The sequence below is a fragment of the Xenopus laevis genome, chromosome 4L (assembly GCF_017654675.1).
Source record: "Xenopus laevis strain J_2021 chromosome 4L, Xenopus_laevis_v10.1, whole genome shotgun sequence".
Lineage (NCBI taxonomy): Eukaryota > Metazoa > Chordata > Amphibia > Anura > Pipidae > Xenopus > Xenopus laevis.
The window spans coordinates 150,624,489-150,647,917 of NC_054377.1; the positions used below are offsets into that span (position 1 = coordinate 150,624,489).

General features: G+C 39.4%; 1 protein-coding gene across 5 annotated transcripts in view; it reads left to right on the forward strand.

Moving 5' to 3' along the window:
* Positions 1–575: 575 nt before the first annotated feature.
* tasor.L (transcription activation suppressor L homeolog) overlaps positions 576–23,429 on the forward strand; it is a 46,549-nt gene continuing 23,695 nt past the window's right edge. For 2 of the 5 annotated variants that reach the window (XM_018240354.2, XM_018240355.2), the window contains exons 1-16: positions 576–1,035; positions 3,430–3,572; positions 3,997–4,089; positions 5,899–5,971; positions 6,872–6,963; positions 10,171–10,332; positions 12,060–12,187; positions 12,991–13,022; positions 13,471–13,576; positions 14,913–15,016; positions 15,103–15,206; positions 16,026–16,098; positions 16,174–16,239; positions 17,126–17,782; positions 20,196–20,578; positions 22,391–22,508. In XM_018240354.2, coding sequence (XP_018095843.1) covers positions 816–1,035; positions 3,430–3,572; positions 3,997–4,089; positions 5,899–5,971; positions 6,872–6,963; positions 10,171–10,332; positions 12,060–12,187; positions 12,991–13,022; positions 13,471–13,576; positions 14,913–15,016; positions 15,103–15,206; positions 16,026–16,098; positions 16,174–16,239; positions 17,126–17,782; positions 20,196–20,578; positions 22,391–22,508 — 2,554 coding nt within the window. In that variant the 5' untranslated portion in view covers positions 576–815. 5 annotated transcript variants of the gene reach the window in all.

Sequence of the window (23,429 nt, forward strand, 5' to 3'; positions counted from 1 at the left end):
ATTTTTTTTTCCAGAAAAGGTGTCAACCCTAATGACCGTTCTCATAAATAGGTCCCTGTACTACAAGTTTACAGGCCCAAATGTATTGCATCTTACAATCGCCCCGCTGGCAACAAACAGATTGTACAGATCTCAACCCACATCTTCCTCTAAAACACCATAGTGAGTGTCAAACAGCCCAACATTGGTCAGTCCCCTATCACATGACATGTCCCACTCTGATAACTGCTCTTGCCATCTGCTTCGACTGAAAATGACTCTGTGGAGCCTCCATACTCTTCTCTCTGCCTCAAACACCTCAGCTTGAACTCCATCCGGGTACAAATCATCCCCACACAGCTGATTACAATCTTGAGAAAAGAATGAAAGCTCACAGTTTATTCATCCACCTCACGGCTCGGAATCCTAAAATGGCGGTCGTCCTCTCAGCTTTTTTTGTTTTGAAGTTTACGATTAAGTCACGTCCATCGCTCCGCCCACAGTCTGACAGCGTGACGCTACTACCCCGCCCTTGGCGCGCTCAAATCGGGACAACATGAGCCCATTACCCCGCCCCTTTATTATATAAGTACGGGTGACTCCGCCCTCTGACATCAGCCCGAGTAGTTATGAGGAGGCGGGAGCGAAGCGGCACTGCAGGCAGAAGTGAGATGGCGCCGAGCGAGAAGGAGACCCGTGAGATGGCGGCGGTGCGTGTTTGAGAGGAAAAAAAAGCAGCAGCATGGACTAGAACTCTGCAACCAAATCCTATCGCCCAATAAACTTTACCCTGATATAGAACGCTCGTATTTCTCTAGATAGAGCCTTGCAGGAAAATGGAAGATAACAAGAACGTCGCTGAAGTAAAGTCGGGCGCCGGGAGCCCGCGTGAAGCCGAAGAGACGCCGGGAAAATCGACACAAAATGGCGAAATCGAGGCGCAACAGCCACTGAAGCGCAGTAACAGCGCGGAAAGCGGCGGCGCGGGGCACAAACCCCCGGAGGAAACTCCCAGGAGGCGCTTTCAGATCCCGAGGAAGAGCCGCGATAAGAGAGGTGGTGAATCTCTTCCGCCATAAACCGACAAGAGTCTGAGGGGCTAGAGAGGCCGCCATAGTGTGTGTGTGATAGGGAGGAAATGCATTGTGGGATCGACCAAACACGTGTCATTCGTTCCCCACCCACGAGGTGCTGCTGTAAGCCACGCCCACGCGCAGTGACGAGTTACTTTTCAAGGTCATGATGACAAGTGGTTTAGGCACCTTCTTATTCGACTCTCAGGCACACTGTGGTCCCTGTGATGTTAGTGGATGTAGTATTTGCCTTTAATAGTGGGCAGGTAGGTTTAGGGACGTCACTTCTGCATGGTTAGGCGAATAGGGCAATGATGCATGAAAACTCTGGGTCTGGATCCCCGTTTTCATTTTCCTTTAGGGTAACCTGGACTGAAAACTTCGTGAAATCCCATTGTAAGATTCGGGCTTGATACAACTGTCGTCTAAGGAAATCATGTATTGAAACTGTTTTTGCATTGGTTCTCCTTTGAATTTTATAGCTAGGGTTTTTTTTTTAATAAACTGTTGTGGTAGGAGCCTTCCCAGCTCATGTTCTGGTTTCTACGGGACTCATTCCCCAGCCCATGAACCCTATAAAGCCGTACTCAAAAGCAGAACAATTTTAAGTGTATATTTTGTTGTCTCCATGTTCAGTGCATTTTCTGAAGTCACCAGAACATTCCATGTAATGAATTAATTAATGGTGAAGCAATTATTTTTGATTACTATAATCCAGCAATTGGTTGGTTTGAGTTGCAATTACAAAGGCTAAACTGATCTCCACATAGTGACTGGTGTATCGCAGTCAGGGCCCTAGCTTTGCATAAAGTTTAGGTTTGTAAGAGTCACCCAAAATGAATTGCCATCTAGGAGTGCTAAGTCTAACAACATAATGTTAGTGGTTGGCCCTCGAGGAGCTTTGAAGCCACACCCAGATGCCAAGACAATGCAATATCGTAGCATGATCATTGGAAGCTTTGACTGTAGATCTGTGACCTTTCTTGTAATGAGGTCATAGATAATTTTGTTTTCATTTGTTGCACATTGTAAACACACAAACCAGTAGGTTTTAAGTTGTCTTCAAAGGATCTTACATTGTTGATCGGTCTGATAACAGACTAGTTTGGACATGAAGTGCATTCTGGGAGTGTTTATTGACAAAATATATGATGTTACCAGCAAAGTCACCCCCAAAATGCCTTTTCTGCTCTCATGTCGGCACAGAACCTACATTGCATTTTATTGACCTCACTGGTAGATTCGTGGGTAGACATTATGTAAAAATGGCCAAAGTGAAAACAGTTCTTTAATATAAGTAAACTTGTGGTTGGTCTTGACTTTGTGCATAAGACTAAAGTTTGGATTTCTATATTTGAATGTTCCATTGTGTGCACGCTAGATGTGGGTCTAGTTTGTGTTGGTGTTATTAGTTACCCGGTGAGTTATTGTACCTGCCCATGAAAAGCCATAATCTACGCACGCTTTCAGTTGGTGACCATATTTTAAATAGCGGTGCTTTGATAGTAGCATGGCATCATAAAGTTTAGAATCCTTTTTATGTCTAATATATAGCTTTACAGAGGGTTTTTTTGTGTTTGGGAAGGTGTGAGCTGTGTTTAAAAAAATTTTAATCCATCCCTGATCAAATGCTTTGAGACAAACTATTTTTATTTCCTAATAAGGTGTGTTTTTGACTTAAAATCTTGTGACTCCGCGGAGTGTGGTTGTACTGCACGAAATGTATTTGTGTAGCTGATAAGGCTTCTCGGTGTGTGCCTCCTGCGCATATGGTTGTGCCCCCACAGTCATTAGTTCACTGATTGTTAGTGATTAGGTGAAATTAATACAAGATGATTTGTGTTCTGTGGTTAGTGAAGGGTTATTTTTAGTAAATGAAGTAATCCGATATTCATTATAAATGGTAATGTAACACACCTGGGGAATAGTCATTTATTCTTTGTTATGCAGCTTTGAGACTTGAAATTTAATTTCATTAACTTATTTTACCTTTTTAAGTTGTAATTGAATTTTTAAATGTATTCTATACTACATATGTGTAAATTAATTTTCAATGCTTCTGTCTGAGTGACTGTTTACTGTTACATGTATATAAAGGCATTTTCAGAATGTTAGTTCAGAAGCAGGCGTGATCACTTCAGAGCCCCTCCTATGTTTTACTTTGAGTCAAATGGCGGCCATGGATTTGTGGCTTTGTTACTGTCACTTGTCCATATTTTAAAAGTAAATAAAACCTTTATGAATAAACAGTTTTTTAAAATGTTTATTTGGACTTCCGTTATTTTATTAAAGTGGATGGAGAAACGTGTGTATTTATTTTTTATTTTTGCATCTCTTCCGACACAGCAGTAGTAACTTTATTTTTGCTTATTTTTAGCTCTTCAGATTATTAGTTCTGGCTCTCGGGAGTTTGAAGAAATTTTGAAAATTCTTCATTCATCTTACCTGGATGCAAACTCAAAAGCCAATTTCTCATACAAATGCGCTCGACTGGTTCATAATGAATTCTTGGAAAAAGAGGTTAGTGAACGAATGATCACTAAAAAAGATTGAGTTTGAGGAAACTATTGTTTGTATCTCAACCTCAAAATTGTAGTATGCCCATGAAGAATTTTGCATACTCTTATTTGTGAGTAAAACTTTTCTTAAAGTAAAGCCAAGGACATTTGTAATCACTTAAAATGAATTTAGGTGCATGGGGGAAAATGGTGATTAAAATATTTCAGCATTTAATACATTTGGATAATTTTAGAAATAAGCTTATTTTTTTCATTGTAGGGTGGGTGTTGGCAAATTGATTTGGTTAAAAAAAGTGTTTGTAACAACAATTCTTTACAATTTAGTCATTAAAACCGAGTTCAAAACAGTGTCCTGTTGTAATTAAAATTATTTCTCTCCCTCTCTCTCTCTCTCTCCTTATCCACTACTTAAATACTTCCTTTAGTTTACTGAGAAACGAAGGCAATTGAAATTTGATGGCCGACTAGATAAAGAACTTGCTGACTCTTATACGTTTCTTATGGTTGACCTAGAGCAGGTAAGACATTAAAAGATGCCATTGAACCTAAAACGTGTTGTGGCCCCCCCACCCTTCCCTCCCACATATGAGATTGTAAAGTGTTTTCACTTGGTGAGCTCCCTGTCTGCACCATATGCTAACTGGCCTCATTTTGTAGAATAATGGTAGCCTATATGGGAATACCTTCTAATTTTTGTGACAAACTTTTCGAATCTTGTGGCAATGTGTATATTTAACTGACAGAAGCATAAGTAGCCACAAATCAATCTGGTGTTTTTGCCATCAACTCTTGACGTCGGAACCAACCTATAGGAAAGGGAAATGTTTTTCGGATTTGGAACGGTATGTTAAAACGGAACCAAAATTTCTATAATAGTAACTGTTACTAGTAGTAGATGCATATCTGTAGATCAGTGCTTTTACTTAAATATCTTGTATGGATGGAATGAACATATCATTGTAAATATGAAAGCACAATAAAATGTTCACATTTAAGGAAATTCTGGAATTTTAGGAAGCTGAATGACACATTACGAATGTTTGATGTTGGAAAAATCCTACAACTGAAAACAACAAATGCTGATCTGTAAAGAAATTAATTTGAGAGCCAATTAGCATTTTGGAGCTTGTGCTTTTTAAAATACAACTTTCACGTGAATAATTCATCACTGCAAGAATTTCTCTGGTGTGCTAAGGTTCCTGCACCAGATGTTCGAAGATGCCTTATAAGCAGGGGCTGGCTGCTGCCTCCCCAACACAAGTCCCACCCCTGACTACCACACAAATAGGCCATGTGGACATTTGCCACTGGTAGTAAAGAGGGCGTTTTACAAGGAAAATATTGCATTCCAGGTTCTGGTTGACTGGCTTATAATAATATTACAGGACTTGGGATTCAGTAAGGTGCATACTTGAGGGTTAGCGGACTACAAGATTACAAAGGTTTGAAAAAGGAATCGTCGAGAAGCCCATGCAGAGATAATGCATGGACAGATACTCTTATTTTAAAAGCAGTCTGTGTTCTGGGCAATGTGAACTATCAACCTTTTCCTCATGACCTGTCCCTACATACTGCAGAAGCTAATATATGCTCAAAAAGGACTGTGCCATGCAATCTATTCGTGGAAAACTAGGGAAGAGGATTTTCTAAAATCCTTTTCTGTCCTGTTATTTTTCAAGCTATCTTGCTTTTTCAACAATAACGGATATATAGGGTAAATTACACCCATATTTCCATGCTGGATCATGTTTGTAAGTAGGCTTAAAAGAAGGATTGAGCGCAAGCGCTTTTATTTGTTTCTGCTCTTATTGTCAAAGTTCACTGGTGATCCAGGACAGAACACAAACTTTCTTGGACATCATGTTTATTTAGGACATGTAGCCACTATGAGAACGGACAAACCTGTGTTTGTGCTTCCAACCTTTACAACTACATAAGTTTCATCTTCCCATTTGGGCTGCTTATTCTTTAAGATGTTTACTCTCCCTCAATACCGTCGCTGGCTAGTTCATGTTGAGTGATTGCCTAACTGAAAGTGCAGACCAACATGTCCTTAATTGCAGGTCAGTCATTATTTACAAGTATATTTAGTGTCAGCCTATGCCACATTGCAATACAGTAAAAGGGTACAGTCTACATACAAATACTGGCAGATATAGGTGATATGGACTGCATAAATCCAGTTTGAGACTCGTTTGAAACGAACATAGCGTCTCCCCGAATTCTCAATGGAGTATGCTAATGTGTCATTTATCTAAAGGTGTGTTGTGTAAATGCACTTAATACAGCTATTTTACGATATTGGGTGATTTTTGTTCCTGTTTCAGATGCATAGTATTGTTGAAAAAGGATTACATGTGGGGCATTCTAGAATGACTACACTAGGCAAACCTAGCATGGGTAAGTATCGATCAAGTGTTATTGTGTCTCTTGTAAATGAGTCCGGACATCTCTTTAGGGCTACAGAAAAAGTGGGAAATTCTGATGCATATTGACTTGATTCTACCCACTGCATTATTCTGCCCAGAAATACAGTGTAGTAATAAGACTCCATTAAGTATCATTCGCCACATTTTGCTTAGGCTAAGTCATTTGCAGCTATGGATGCAACCTGCTACGGCAGCGGTTGTCTAGACATTTTCAAGTTCCCTTTGGAGTTTCAACCTTTTGTAAAGACACTGGTTTAGCTCATAAGATTACATATATAGGTAATCATACGTGTATCAGCCATAATTCTAAAAATATCTCGTCCAGGAGCATGTTTTCAACTCAAATCACATCCTAACTGACCTTTGAGCTATAGTGCGGTAAGCATGCTCTACAGATCTCACCCTTACTTGCCTTCAGTTGCCTTGCTTGCAACTACTTCTGGTTTAACCAGTACCACAGTTTAGGAACATCTACCGTAAGAGTGCTGGAATCACTATCCGTTCCAGTGAGCACAATTAATTCATCAGTGCAATCTGTGGGCACACTGAAGATAGCCACAATTTGCAAAGGAACATGTTTAGATGTAATTGTATTTGTGTGTAGCATCAATGCTTGCTCAGTTTTGCATCCAATTTAGCATTTAGCACTTTGCATTTGTGTTTTTAAGTGAACCCTGTTAAATATGTTAAAGAGGTTGTTAACCTGGTACAGGGTGTAGCTTTAGGCTGTGTGAAAACTGAATGAATTGTGTATTTAGGATGGCCATCGTGAAAAAATTGTAAAAAATAACTTGGCATGTTTGATTATTTGGTCAGAGATATGATAATTTTGCACTTGGGTTTTCTTGACCATTTACATTATCCTCAACAGGGGTGTATCTATCAAGGTATGCAGATCTGTTGCAGGCCAATCCTTTAGAAACTGGGACAACTGGAGATATATTCATATTTAAAGTAATAAAGGTAACTTAGAATTTTCCTTATTTTTGCTGTATTGCTGTGCTAAAGACCAAATAAAAGTCTTATTATAATTTGTCCTGTGTCCTTTTTTTCCACCTCTCCTACTTCTCTGGCGCTTCTGTGAACCCTGATGGTTCTATCTTTTACTGAAACTTTGGAAGATTGGATATAAACATGCTGGAACTGATGACACTTAGGATCCTGCCATTTAACCATCTCGCCCCTTTTTCAATTATCTTAGACTGTTGCATGCTGACAACTTTTAGGGGCAGATTTATCAAGGGTCGAAGTGAAAATTTGAATTTTTAAATTCTAATTTCACTTTTTTTGTGTGAAATTTTAAAAATTTATAATTTATTGGCCCTTTAAGAATTCAATATTTGTCACCTTAAACCTGCCTAATTGCTGTTTTAGCCTATGGAGGATATCCTGGGATCAATTTGTAGTTGTTTGCAGCCTTCCTGAAAATAGTTTTTTTTTTTTTTGGAGAAAAAACTCTATGATTCGAGTTTGTGGGTCGATCCCGTTTGAAAAATTAGAATTTTTTGATAAATTGCAGTTGATCAAATTTTGGTAGAATTTCAAGTTCATGGGAGGTTAAAAAAAAAAAAACTCCCATGAACTCTAAATTTGACCCTTGATAAATCTGGCCCTAAAGTAGAATATATGACATTGAAATTTTTTAAATCTTTTTAAAGAGGAGAGCAATTCCATTTGTTTTTACACACGTCTGCAGTAAATCATTCCAGCAGAGGCATATTTATCAGTACAGGTATGGGATCTGTTATCCAGAATGCTCGGGATCTTTATACTTTAAGTCTACTAGAAAATCATGTAAACATTAAGGATTAAAGGGCTACTGTCATGGGAAAACAAGTTTTTTCCCCCAAAACGCATCAGTTAATAGTGCTGTTCCAGCAGAATTCTGCACTGAAATCCATTTCTCAAAAGAGCAAACAGATTTTTTTTTATATTTAATTTTGAAATCTGACATGGGGCTAGACAAATTGTCAGTTTCCCCGCTGCCCCAGTCATGTGATTTGTGCCAGCACTTCAGGATGGAACTACTTTCTGGCAGTCTGTTATTTCTCCTACTTAATGTAACTGAATCAGTCTCGTGGGACTTGGCTTTTACTATAAAGTGTTCTTCTTAGATCTACCAGGCAGCTGTTATCTGGTTACCTTCCCATTGTTCTTTTGTTGGGGGGGTAGAAAGGGAGTGGGTGATATCATTCCAACTTGCAGTAAAGAGTGACTGAATTTTATCAAAGCACAAGTCACATGACTGGGGGCAGCTGGGAAACTTGCAATAGGTCTAGCCCCATGTCAGATTTCAAAATTAAATATAACAAAATCTATTTGTTCTTTTGAGAAATGGATTTCAGTGCAGAATTCTTCTGGAGCAGCACTATTAACTGATGCATTTTGAAAATGTTTTCCCATGACAGTATCCTTTAATTATATTTTAGGATTAAGTACAAGCTACTGTTTTATTATTACAGAGAAAAAGGAAATCATTTTTAAAAATTTGGATTATTTGATTATAATGGAGTCTATGGGAGACAGCCTTTCCTATAATTTGGAGCTTTCTGTATAACTGTTTTCCGGATAACGGATCCCATACCTGTATAACTTAATGAGTGTTAATATAATCATACCCTGTCCGGATCTTGAACTAGTGCTCCATTAGGTGCATGCTAATTTAATGTAGCTGGAGAATGCAAACAACATGGCGATAGATTTGTGAGTTATATAGTGCATAATGATTTCCAGGTGGGGCTGTGCATGCAGCTGATTACCTGTACACATGGAAGCTGATTTATTTAGTTTTGAGTGTAAAGCTGGCCATATACACATCAATATAATTGCACAAAAGTTATTGGGCCGTGTGTGGGCTCCAAATAATTGCCTGAAGTTTTCGTACCATGGCGGGCGGTTGTTGAGTCGATTGCACAGGCAGCCACGTCCCCCAGAGCCAAAATTTAGATCTGAAAATCGGAATTATATTCTGGTTGTTGACTGTCAATTAATGGCTAGAACATCATCCAATTTTTTTAATTTTTCTACTTTAATCCTTCAATGTAGTGGTTAGTTTTAGATTGTTGCATTTTGACATTAGAAACTTTGTCGTGCAAGGAATAAAATGAAACCAGGAAAAAAAATGTATATGCCAATTTAAGGGTAGAAACAATATGATAGTGTAATTAAAATATTGAGATTTTTTTTTTATTCTCTTAAAAAAAAAAATCCATAGAAATATTTCTATATAACGGAGGGAGTTTAGGTATCAATTCTTTTTAAAAATGCCCCTATGCTTTCCCCAGACCAGCAGTACCTGCAGTTCAGTAGTGGGAAAAGTGCAGTGTCTGCCCTGTTTTTTTCAGTCACCTGTTTAGGAGGCTTTGAAATTCTTCAGTAGGCAGATTACAAATGAAATCATTGCTGGAGACTACGGCAGAATTGCACCGTCTCCAGCCCAGCGTGAATGACAGAATCAAACAGGATCCTAAATTGTGTTGGAATGTTGCCTAACCTAAGTAATGGTGAGACGCAAAGTCATTTTGTTTTGCGGTTGAAAAGTCACATTGTTTAAGACTTGAAAATCTTGACTAAAATAAAAGTTCAGAGACCATCACCATATACTTTTACTAATTTTACTTGCATGGTTTTTTCATATAAAATTTCTTGCTATTTTTTTCCGACTTTTTTTTTTTGTTCCAAAGATGTTTTATGCAGTTTTAATTCTTTGTCTTCATAAGCTTATGATTGCATGGTATTTCAAAAATGTAGGACTTGGTGTCGATTTTAAACCTTCTCCCGTGGAACATGATCCATCTTTTGTTTGAGTTCTGCTGACAGGATAGTATGTGCTGGTCCATTGTATGTGACCTGCAATGCATACGATTTTGTCGATTAGTTGCCGTTTATTATTACATAATTTTTGTATGTTATTTTATTTATCAAATAAAGTTTGTTTTGTGTAACTACGTATATCCGATCATGTCTTATGCATGCAATTCTTTTAATTGTTTAAAAAACCTGATTTATTTTTTAACAGGGCCAGAGATAGCCTTTTGTCTGAAACTCTGAATATCTTTAATTTTGTTTGTCTCCTCCGTTAGTTGAAAACTTTCAACCGTTTTACCATATTTGGGGGTTAAACATACTGTGGGGAATTAAAAATCATTTTTCATTCATTTTCTATTTTAGGGGAAAATGAAGTATGTTTTTGATCACATTAGAAGTAACCAGATGGATTCATTTAGTGCTAATGGAGGTTTGGACCCAGTCCCCAAACATGAATGCCATGTCTTAAAAAACATGAATGCAGTGACCGCATTGCTCGGCTACAGAGCATTTGAGCGTACCCAGGTACTGTTTGTTCTTATTATGAAAAGTCTATGACAAGAAGTTAAAGCAATTTTCTACAAAAACTTTAAATTCAGCTTGATTGGCAAAGGAGTTCTAAAATTTTTATTTAAATTGTGCATACCAAACCCTGAACCCCAGCTCCTCTCAAGATAAAGGGATGTTGGATCAGGAAATTCAACGCTTTTGAGTCAGAAATGATTATGTAATTAGTTTTTTTAAAGGAACACTTACTTTCTTGGGCTAAGTTTGATCAGGAAGCCATCAGTACTTTTAACTCTACTTGTTAAAGTCCATGGTGCCTATCCTCTATTTCAGCTTCTGCGGTACCGAGGACCAGAAAATCTGGCCAACATGGCGGAGGGCCGATAATGGAAGCTCCAAAACAAATACCAGGCTTATGTTCCACAGGCAGAGCAGGGCACACACAGGCAGAGTACGGCACAGAACAGGAGCATAGTGAAGGCAGAACAGAGCAGGGGACAGTTTCCACTGATCAGGACAACTCTAAGATTTGCTACATACTGTGACCCATTGCTTGTGCTTGTGTGAACAGGTGAACAATGGGGCAGTTTCAGGCTTGCTCTCGGGTGTGAACAGTACAGGGGGATTACATGTCTGAACAATACAGGATATAGTCTGAATTTGATTAAACAATGCAGGGGCCAGGTAATCTCTGTAGTGATACATTTTAAAGTTTACACATGGTAAGCAGACACAGCAGGCAGACTGATGTGGGGGCAACACAAGGGGGGGTCGGGATTCGCCAGTTGGACAGCCCTGTTCTATTTCATTGTCTTTTGTTCTTACCTGTTTTATTGACAAAAGTCATTCGGTACACTAATAAATTCCGTGTTTATAGAAGTCATCTCTCACTACATACTTAAGACACAGAGTCAACAAAACACAGCCTAGAGCAGTGTTCCCCAACCAGTGTCTCACAAGCAACATGTTACTCACCAACCCGTTACTCACCAACCCCTTGGATGTTGCTCCCAGTGACCTCAAAGCAGGCACTTTTTTTAATTCTTGGCTTGGAGGCAAATATTGGTTGCATATAAACCAGGTGTACTGCCAAACAGAGCCTCCTTTAGGCTGCCAGTCCATATAGAGGCTACAAAATAGCCAACCACCGCCCTTTTTTGGGACTCCCTGGATTTATTTTGATGCTTGTGTTGCTCCTTAATCCGTTTCATTTGTATGTGGGACTGGTAACATAAACATGAACTTACTGCACCAGAAGCCTAATTAAACAAATGATTTATGTTTTCAGAGTTGGCCGCAGGGGGCTGTCATCTTGTAACTATGTTAAACATCTTTGCAAGACCAAGTCAAATAATATATGCGAGCAGTTGATACAGCTAGACTGATTAATAATCAGAATATGCAGACTGCATTGGGTCTGCAGATACAGGACAACAAACAAAGCTGCTTCAGTTGTGGGGAGCTCCCCTTCCTGTTTGAAAGTGGGATTGTTTCCCTGCAGAGCAGTTAGGGACCGTCTGAAGTTTTCGATCTACAGCTGTCAGAGCTTCAGCTAAGTATGCTTTGGATAATACTCTTTCCTAATTTAAAGGCAGTTCCTTCCACCTCAATAGTGCTTGGATATCACTGGGGCAGTTTCAAGCTTAGGAAGACTAACAGAATTAATTATTATTTCTCACTTTTGTTGTAAAACTGCCACCATTAAAAGTAAATGATGTACTTTTGTGTATTTTCTTGTGTTTTAGTACTATTTTTATGAGTATGGATTTGACGATGTCCTCAAGAGACCAAGGCATGTGTGCCCATATGCTGTTGTGTCATTTGGCTACAGAGATGAATTGGCAACGAGGCAGCCTTCTTTGCCCGCATCTGGGTAGGTATTTGATTTCTAGCTCAAGCGTAAAAGAGAGGGATTCGTTTTCAAGAAGGCATCATGTATCCAACATAATCCAACTAATAGATCTTTTAAAAGAGAGCTACAGGCATGGGACCGGTTATCCAGAATGCTTGGGACTTTGGGTTTTCAGGAAAATGGATCTTTCTGTAATTTAGATCCTCATACACTGTCGACTAGAAAACCATGTAAACATTAAATAAAACCAATGTTTTGGTTTTGCTTCCAATAAGGATTAATTATATCTTGGTTTGGTTCAAGTAAAAGGCGTTGTATTATTCAAGAGAAAAAGGAAATAATTTTAAAAATAAATAAATTATTTATAAAAAAAAAATTGGAGTCTATGGGAGACGGCCTTTCTGTAATTCGGAGTTTACTGGATAATGGGTTTCTGGATTATTGATCCTATACCTGAAAAAATGATCAGAACCAATAAAGTATTAAATGCAGATTTATTTTCTGAATTTTGGGCTTGTTTGTGTGTCAGAACTCATTAGTTGTATTTCACACCTTCAGTTTGTACTGTTTCTGGATAATGCCTTGTATAATGGACTCCTCTTTATCTGTAAACCACAAAATGGCAGAGCAAACGGCAATTATCCTAGTTCTCCAAGTGAACCTTGGTGTGTATTGCCCCCCCCCCAAAATCTTTAATAGGTTTAATAATTTGTACTTTCGGTAGTAAATTACACTCAATTCGTGTTTTTTTTTCCTTTTTTGATTTTGATGATTGTATCAGTTTTTTAGTGACATTTTTTCTGTGTTTTTTTTTTTTTTTTTAGACCAGTTAGTTTTCCCACTGAGAGAAGCTTTGGTACGTATCCTTCCTGCAACGTGAAAAGTGTTCTCCCCAGTCGTTTTCTCACTGCCATGTTATTTGCCCACCCAAGTGGCTGCATTGGTTCCCAGCTCCCTCTCCATACTCTTCCAGTTTCTGCCTACAGAAGGTGCATGTCGGCTTTCAACTTACAGCAGCTTCAGGAAGCAGCAACTACCCATTCAAATATTTTTCATCCCTTGCAGGTGGAAATATTGTCTAGGGAGAACACTGTATAAATGTGTGTAAATGTTCTTGATTTAACTGTCCCTGTAATACAGAAGAGAACTTTATTTTATGTATACATCAACAAATTAAACAGATGAACATTGAGAACCTGATTAAAAATGGCTGTAGCAACATTATAGAACAAAATTATTTTTGCTTCTTTACACACTTTTATTTGGCAGAATTGCAGTCATATTCAGTTGCTACTTTTGTTTAGATAGGAGCAGTTTCACTTTATGGAGAGGACAGCTTCTTAACAAAGGAAAACTGTTGTGCTATGCATCCCTGAAATCAACAAGTGGCCCCTTTATCCCGTACAGGCTGTAAGTATATTCCTTGCATTGATATTCTCTTGTTGAAAAGCTTTCCCTGTCTCATGTTCAAGCTTTAAGCTGGCCACAGATGCAAAGATCCGATTGTACGAATCAACTTACAGTCGGACTTTCCCATCTCCCGACCTGCCACTAACCATAAAGATCAAAGTCTTACCATTCAGAAGTAGTAAGAACAGATCAGCCGATTTTCTGCCCCTGACAGCAATCGTACAATAGTTATGTCGGAAACGTACGATAGTTATGTCTGAAGATCGTACGATCGGCAATACACACAGAGATATTACCCGCAGCCGACAGAAATTTTCTAACCTGCCCGATCAATGAAACGACCGATCTCCGCCGGACGAAAAATGTCGGGACTCTCCTCACACGGTCCGAATATCGTACGAATACTCTATTCGTACGATCGGATCTTTGCCTCTATGGCCAGCTTTAGGGTGGCCATACACGGGCAGATTAAAGCTGCCGATACGGGGCTTTTAGACCGATTCGGCATCTTATCTATCAAGCAGGTTTTATTCTTTTTCTAGTTGATGCTTATTTAAGATAAGCAAGTCTCTTTAGGAAACTGTGACTTGCAGCTTAAAGGGCAATTCATCTTCATAAGCAAAAATGTATGTATGTGTTCAAACTTTCATAACCTGCCAAATGTTGTAAAGTGAACATGATACTTTGGGGATGTGGTCACAAAAATGTTGCTATGCTTTACGTAACAAATGTGTTGTGGTTAGCAAAGTGAAATGGCCATCCAGCAATCCTTCAGGACCCTAAACTAGAGAGATGCAGAGAGAAGATGCATTGCCTAGCAACCACCCCCCCCCCCAGCATTGCACCCTATGCACTTGCCTCTTATGCCTACCCCTAATTATGGCCCGGTCTCTGACACTGACTCAGGAAGAGCTACTGAGCTGGAGGCCTGGTATTAAAAGTCTAAAACTGCAAGTATCTCAAATCACAAAATAAAATTGAAAATTAATGTAAAATTCTAAAGTGCTCCAAGTACTTTAAATCTTTGTAGCTTTTGATGCCCTATAATGTGAAGGAGTTTTCCTATTTTACAGTCCTCCCATGTGGACTTGCTTAAGGAAGATTTTGATAGATTCAGACTTTATCTGACCCTCAATAATTATTTATTTATTTTTTTTTATACCAAGCAGCAGCTCTGCTATGCTTTATGGTTAAGGTTCTAGCTATTTCTGTAACCGCATTCTGATTGATCTTTCAACGCCAAATACTCACAATTGTTTGAAGGTGAACTGTCACTTTAAAGTTATGACTTTTTTTTGCTTCTTCCTATGTTTTATGTTTTGTTTTTCATCTAAAGACCCGACAAGCTGGACTTGGATATTGTCATTAAAATTGAGCAGATTAAGAAGAGCGTTCCGGCAGTTTTATTTTATAAAGAAACTCACAATAAGCCAAGTGAAGGTAATACAATCTCCTGCCTTAATAGCATGCAGTGCAAGTACATTGCAACCAATCACAGCTAGTTCATTCATTCTGTCTTATAACAGCAAAGCATGGAGGGATATACAGCCGGCTCTATGAAGTAGTCGAGAAGACAAGAACTGGCAGTCATTTGCAGGGATTACTTCAGAAAATAGAAAGAGAGAACCTGGTAAGTTCCTTTTTTTTTTTTTTTTTTTTTAATTTGACAAAATGAATAGCTCTAATGTGTTCTAGTAAAGACTAGCGGGATTGCAGTAATTTCCAATTCAGAGTACTATTCTAAACCAGAACACATGAAGGGGCGTTTAAAAATTCAAGTTTCTGAAATCGAAAAAAGATTAAGTGATCGCAAAATCGAAATAGACCATCAGCTTAAAGCCGATGAGTTTATGTAGAGGTCAGTGGGCATTGTCCTTTCAAAAATAGATATTTTTAAGTGTGCAGTTTCCAGATTAATTCTAAATTTGGCAGACTCGTTGAGGGTGGCATGTGATTTGACTGCATTGGTGTTTCACCGTTTCAGGCTAATGCCAGATGATTCTGCCAAGAATCTGCCCCTACACTGGCGTTGGCCTCCTGTCCTGCCTGAAACTATTATGTCGATCCTGATAAAGGTACATGAGACTGTTTTGGGTACGGAATGCAAACTTAAGTTTCTTCACCAAAATCCGATGTGTGCCTGAACTTAGGCCGAAACAATTGTTCAGGTGCAGGCAGGATAGGAGGCTCATGGCAGCGTAGGGGCTGATTCTTTGCCTGCAGGACAATTTTCAGCCGCACGCTGGACATGAGAAGTTATTGGGTTGCTTTCAGTCTTTGCAGTGTATGGTCTACGAATGCCTCCCTCTGAGCACATCAAGGCAGCTTGGTCCTCCAAATAATGTCCTTCTGGCCCAGATAACCTGGAAACTGTGCACCCGCTGTTTTATTATGTTTATTCAAACAAATGGCATTTCCCTGGCTAATGTATTTTTATTTTAAATCATAGGCTTTAGTTAAACCATTGGATGACAGAGGCTTCATGTTCCTCTTTTTTCCCTCACCTATGACTTCTTCATATGGTAGGTATATATCCTTCTGGAATATAAGATTCATAAAATAAGAACCAAAACTAACTACTGCACTATTTTTTCCAGCTGCTGCAAAGACTCGTCTTCTCCATGCCCTATTTATTTATCATGAATCCAGAGTCACCCTACCTGGTAAGCACATTGACCCTTCCATTTTATCGATATTTAAAAAAAAATATCGATAAAATATCATACTTTGCCTACAGAGGTTGAGCTATGCTAGTTTTTATGTTTGGCAGGCCAATCAAATATCTGTGTACTATGGATATTAGTTGGTTCAGGGATTAGACCAGTTTCAATATTTAATCTGCCGATGCACCATATCTGCCAGTTCATACGGTACACTGGCAGTTAGGGGTTTCTTTGCTGAACCATAGTCAAACCTTTAATATTAAATTTTTTATTTTTGGGCGACTTCACTTATTGGCATGTACAAATTAGAGTTTCGGATTTGGCCAATCTGTTGCGGTGGTTTTGGTATTCGGCAGAATCCTGAAATACTGCATTCGATGCATCCCTAATTTGAAGATTAGAAAGTGACCTTCTTTTCACTTTCTGCTGTTGTTGTTAGGGTTACATGCCATAGAACCATAGAAACTTGACTGTGCCATATATCACCCTTATACCCTATCTGTTCCTTTCATCATTAGTGGGGTAGTATGTGGGGTCATTCTGTGTATGGTTTCTTTAGCCTTCTGGTGCAAAAAAAGGCCCATTGCAGGTAAGCAGCAACACTCCTGTTTCCTGATTGTAGTGACTCCTGATGGAACAGCCTTGCATTATATAACTAAAGTATCTTTTATTTTTATTGTATTTTTTTTAAAAACTGAAAAAGTTACATTTGTATTAAAAATAAAAAATTGGTTTCAGACTTTGGTAGACACAACAAATGTTGCTTTATATAGAGTTGGCTAAGCAATTGTTGACTGAAAATGATGGTTTCATGTACGTTCCATGATGTTTCGTAATAAACTCTTTACTCCGTATTCATTACCGTAGCATTTCTTTCTGTCAACAGTTGCCAACGTTTCGGTACCTCCATCTTTCATGCCTGAAAGCCATGAGTTTATGCCAGAATTTTTAACATTTGTTCCTGCTCTCCATTTTGCTCTTCACAAGAGCCAGTCAGACACTTCTGCTGACTTTAATGACGTTGTCGAAAAACATTCCCGTGTTTATTTAAAGCGCCGAGCAGAGATACCGCACAAGTCCAAGGAATATATCCTCAAGCCTTACGATTCTCGATTGGATTACAAAAAAAGTCTCTACGTAGCACCCAGAAATAAAGGCCATATTGAGTCTGCTCTTCGCAGTTACATATTTGGCTCAGAAGCATATACAATATCCGTAGATAAGGCAAAAGAAATGGTTAAGGAGAACCAGAGGTTTCAGCAGTTTAGTCCAGTATCAGACTATGAACCTGTTGAAGATGATCACGACAGCTCCAAATACAACAAAAAGGCTCCCGTTTCTTATACGGAAACTAAAAGTGAAAAGGCATCTGAGAACACAGACTGGGACATTGACAAAATTAATGGCTTGATAAACTTGATCCAGAAAAAGAAACAGAGCAAACCAGAGACCGATGAGCCGTCAAGCGTTGGAGTCAAAAGAAAACGTGAAAGGCACTCGGAAAATGTCTGGAAGCCCCGAAAATGTGAAGAAAACTTTCACCGTAAGTTAAACTTTAATTTCTGCTTTTTTTTTTTTTTTTTTAAGGGATTCTCTTAACGATTTTTATGATGTAGTTTTTATTTCTAAATGACACTGTTTACACTGCAAATGATTCACTCTACAATATAAAATGTCATTCCTGAACCAGCAAGTGTATTTAGTTGTAATATTGGTGTGTAGGTGCATCTCAGGTTATTTTGCCTGGTCATGTGCTTTCAGAAAGGACTTTAGGATGGAACTGCTTTCTGGCAGGCTGTTGTTTCTCCTACTCAATGTAACTGAATGTGTCTCAGTGGGACCTGGATTTTACTATTAAGTGCTGTTCTTAGATCTACCAGGCAGCTGTTATCTTGTGTTGGGGAGCTGTTATCTGGTTACCTTCCCATTGTTCTGTTGTTAGGCTGCTGGGGGGGAAGGAGGGGGTGATATCTCTCCAACTTGCAGTAAAGAGTGACTGAAGTTTATCAGAGCACAAGTCACATGACTGGGGGCAGCTGGGAAACTGACAATATATCTAGCCCCATGTCAGATTTGAAAATTAAATCTAAAAAAACCTGTTTGCTCTTTTAAGAAACTGATTTCAGTGCAGAATTCTGCTGGAGCAGCACTATTAACTGATGTGTTTTGAAAAAAAAGTTTTTCCCATGACAGTGGAAATCAATTCTGCTACTGCCTGGTACAATTATTTATAGTTTTAAGGTACACACAGGCAGATGCTGAGCCTTCTTTAAAGCTTTCCACCTGCCTATCCATTTTCACTAGGGTAGATCTGCCTGTGTATCCATATGAGCTGTGGGCTAAATAGAAACTATTATGAAGTAGCACAGCTTCATACATATCAATTGTACTTACAAGGTATACGCTAATTATCACTTAATTGGTTTTATCATTATTCTTTACGGTATGTTGAGTATTTTACTTATTTAGGCTGCTTAGTAATCACTTGTTTACACAAACATTTTATTATTTTTTTGGTCCAAACTTCAAATTTTATTTAGTGTATTTAGCATCTTCTTTTCATTTGCATGCACTGCTGCTCTCTCTTGACTTTACTGATCCAAGCCCCGACTCAAGACAATTTCAACCCTGTTTGATTTTGTAGTGGTTGCAGGCTGTGATTATGTGACCTGTATAATCCATATAAAAAAGATCTGTTTCTTATACTGCTGTGTGTATGTGTGTTTCACCATGGCTCCCAGCTGCCCATATTCCTGATTTGTAGAACTTGCAGAAAAGCAAGTTTGGGACAGATAGCTACCATTACGTGTAAATGGGCATGTTCTAAAGCAGTGATCCCCAACCAGTGGCTTGTGAGCAACATGTTAGTCATCATCATCAACCCCTTGAAAGCATTCGGTTCTGCTGGGCAAAAGGATTTGGCCGAATCCGAATCCTGCTGAAAAAGGCTGGATTCAGTGCATCCCTAATATTTAACAAACAATTTTTTATGAAACCTTAACATAAATATCTGAATGAAAAGCATGAAATAGGAGGGTGATTTAGTCAAGCTGTTTGTTGACAGTGTCTTGAGATCTACTGACCACCAACTAAAGGTCTACTGGTAGATCCCAATCTACGTTTTGGGCACCCCTGCCTTGGATGTTGCTCCTAGTGGCCTCAAAGTAGGAGTTTATTTTTGAATTCCTGGCTTGGGGTAAGTTTTGGTTGCATAAAAATCAGGTGTCAGGGTAGTGGCAGACGGGAACAATTGTTCTCTTCTTCAGGCAACTAATCTCCCCGAAACGCCTTCCCGCTGACAAGAATATGAATCGCTGGCAGGATGGCATACATATCCTAAATTGCCTCACAAGGAAACTTCAGGTGACTTTGGAAATCCGAACGATTTGTATGCCATCCCACCTGCGATTCATATTCTTGTCAGCGGGAAGGCGTTTCATGGAGATTAATTGCCTGAAGAAGAGAACAGTTGTTGCTGTGCTACTAATCTCCTCGAATCTTCATGTGTGCCGCCACCCTAAGGCCAAACAGAGCCTCTTGTAGCTGCCAGTCCACCACCAAATGGCCACTCATAACACTTATTTTGCACCTTCCAGGAATATTTTTCATGCTAGTGTTGCTCCCCAACCCTTACTCCTGAATGTGGCTCATGGGTAAAAAAAGGTTGAGGACCCCCAATCTAAAGGGATCACAATTTCACTATGTTAAGAGTAGGGATGCACCGGATCCAGGATTCGGTTCGGGATTCAGCCTTTTTCAGCAGGATTCAGATTGGCCGAATCCTTCTGCCCAGCCGAACCGAATCCTAATTTGCATATGCCGAATTTTTAGCAAAGGATTCAGGGGTTCGGCCGAATCCAAAATAGTGGATTCGGTGCATCACTAGTTAAGAGTTATAACTTGATACTAGAACAGTAGATATTTTGTTTTCATGTTGGTTGTCTTTTTCCTTTTAGATGATAATGAACCAGGCGAAAGTGCCCAGTCCCTTATCTCTTCTATGGGTGGACAAGATACAGACCTAAGACAGGAAACTCCTGAACCGCTCACTAGTGAATATCTTAAAATGCTGCTGGAGAAGCTGGCGGACTCTTGTATGGATCCTGCTCTGGTACAGTCTTTAAAGTCATTGAAGCAAAATACCACAGAGGAACTGCCTGCTCAGAAACTCGAAAATGTTTCTTTAGCAGCACATGATACAGAAAGAGAGGCTGTCCGACAAGTCTATGAAGATCAAACAAGTGATTATCAAGAAAACACTACATCATTTTCAGAGGAAGCCCAGGAGGCTGAGGGTAGCCACAGTGATCCTTTAGTTCCCATGGAAGAAAATATCCTGGTAAGAGAACAACATGAGTCCTACTATTTCACACGGGGCACCGTTTATTTTTATTGTTTTATCCGACCAATCATTTGTTATTATTAAAGGAGAAGGAAAGCTATGGAGGCATTTTATTGCAAATAGATTAGCTGCAATAGTGCAAGCTAGAATGCTATATTTATTCTGTAGAATGTTTTACCATACCCGAGTAAAAAGCTCTAGAAGCTCTCTGTTTAGGATAGCAGCTGCCATATTAGCTTGGTGTGTCATCACTTCCTGCCTGAGTCTCTCCCTGCTCACTTATAGCTCTGGGCTCAGATTACAGCAGAGAAGGGAGAGGGGCAGGAGAGGAACAAACTGAGCATGCTCAAGCCCTAGCCCTGGAGGTTTGAGCTGAAAATAGGAAGTCTGATACAGAAGCCCATGAGTACACAATAGAAGGAAAGAAATGTGCTGTTTCTTTTGACAGAGGACTCAAAGCAGCATTACTTTGAGGTTTTACTGGTATATTTAGGTGGACCTTTCTCATAAGGCTTAGTTAGTTTTAAACTTTCCTTGACCTTAAAACCCACTCGTTTGGCCAGGATAACAAATGAGTGGATCTTTGCCTGTTTTGGACATGCATGTGCTGGGCCAAATCCGACAGATCATGTTGCAAGCCTGCAGAGACCCAGCGAGCAAGGACCACATCATTGTGCCTATGCAGTCCTGGATTATCAAACCTGCCAGATATTGGTAGATAAGGACATCAAGAAGGTCCCCGTATATGGGCCGGTACACTAATGCCCCATGTGTGCATCTGTCATTTTCTATTTTTTTTTTTTCAATAAGAAGAAAAAAAATCTATGGGCCAGTGTCGGACTGGCCCACCGGGAAACCAGGAAAACTCCCGGTGGGCCCAGGTGTCAGTGGCCACTCATGCTGCTAAACATTTGGCCTATTTCATGGCCATTCCTTATTTCTATGAGAACAAAGAGGCTAAATAGATGGAATAATAGATAATAGTATGTAAAGAAAAGAGACTAGGAGAATAGAGGTTGAGTGAGGAGAGGAAAAATAATAGTACTGAGAGTGGGCCCCTTGTCTAAGGTTTTTGGGTGGGCCCCCAGTGTCCCAGTCCGACACTGGTTTATATAGTGGCATAACTATATATAGAGAGGGTCTGCTTCCTCTATAGCCAACAAACCCCCCCCCGCTCTTGCCTGCAGCGGGGGAGCAGAGAGTGTCGGCATGGGGTGGATAATTGGTGGAGTCTGGGTGTTGGAGTGGGGATCAGTGTGCTGGGCCCCTCTGAAGATTTTTTTGCACTCTAGTTACGCTACTGGGTTTATTTCTTTTTCCAGTAACAAAAATTACACTATCCCTGGTTCTGGTTAGCAGATAAGGGGAGAAGAATCTCAAAATGTCAATTTGCATTCAGTCTATATCAGGGATCCCCAACCTTTTGAACATGTGAGCAATATTTAGAAGTAAAAGGAGTTGGGGAGCAACACAACCATGAAAAATGTTCTTGGGGTGTCAAATATGGGCTGTGATTGGCTATTTGGTAACCCCTTTGTTGGTTGTAAACCTACATTGAGGCTGTGTTTGGTAATGTACCTGGGTTTTATACAACCAAAACTTGCCTCCAAGCCTGAAAAAAATAAAAAATAATTCAAAAATAAGCTTTGAGATCTGCTTTGAGGCTACTGGGAGCAACATCCAAGGGGTTGGGGAGCAACATGTTGCTCGCGAGCTACTGGTTGGGGATCACTGGTCTATATGATTCTGAACATTTATGGCTGTTGTTGCAGTTAACATCATTTTACTTTCCTTTTTATTTTCTTTAAGGATCCGCCATTGGAAAGTGCAAGCCCTTGCCTCAGCCATACTGCAGACAATATCTGCCCCATGCAGGGTCCTAACAGTTTGGATTTGGAAATGCACTGGAAACTTATCCCCATTGCTGGTAATACTTTGTATCTTCATCTTGCAGTTAGTTAATATGGGTGATTTTGGTACCAACTGCCATCCAACTGCACCTGCCATTTCTGTTGCCTTCCATTGCCGACTTATACTGGCTAATTGATTGTTACTCTTCTCTGGTGAGAAAAGCTTCATGGCTGTGACTCCCTCTCTCGCCTGTGCTCATCTGTTGGACAGCAGACACATTGCTGTTGATTCAGGCAGAGAAAAGGTCGATTTTTTCTTTTGTTTAAGAGTACACTCCTTTTCGACATTCGTTTAAAGGGGTTGTTAGTTTTTAAATTAACTTAGTATGATGTAGAGAGTGATCTTCTGAGTCAATCTGCAATCATCTTTCACTTTTTATTATTTGTGGGTTTTGAATTATTTAGCTTTTTTTTCAGCAGCTCTCCAATCCGCCATTTCAGCCATCTGGTTGCTAGAGTCCAAATTCCCCTAGCAACCATGCATTGATTTGAATAAGGGGCTGGAATAAGAATAGGAGAGGCCTGAATAGAAAGATGAGAAATAAAAAGTAACAATACATTTGTAGCCTTACAGAGCATTTGTTTTATAGATGGGGTCAGTGACCCCTCATTTGAAAGCTGGAAAGAGTCAGAAGAAGATGGCAAATAATTAAAAATTGCAAAAAGAAAAAAATGAATGCCAAATAAAAAGTTGCTTAGAATTAGCCATTCCATAAGATACTAAAAGTTAACTGAAAGGTGAAATGCCCTTTAATGAATAGAGCTTGTGCAGAAAAATACCCTCCCTTCCCCTAGCTTTAACCTATTATCAATTTAGACAATTAGCAGCTCATTTTACAGAGGCTGCTCAGTTGGACTGCTCATAGGTTTTTGATTTGTTTTGGAAGTGGAATCTGACTCATCGTACAATGTTGCTCAGTTTGGTGCAATACATCAAA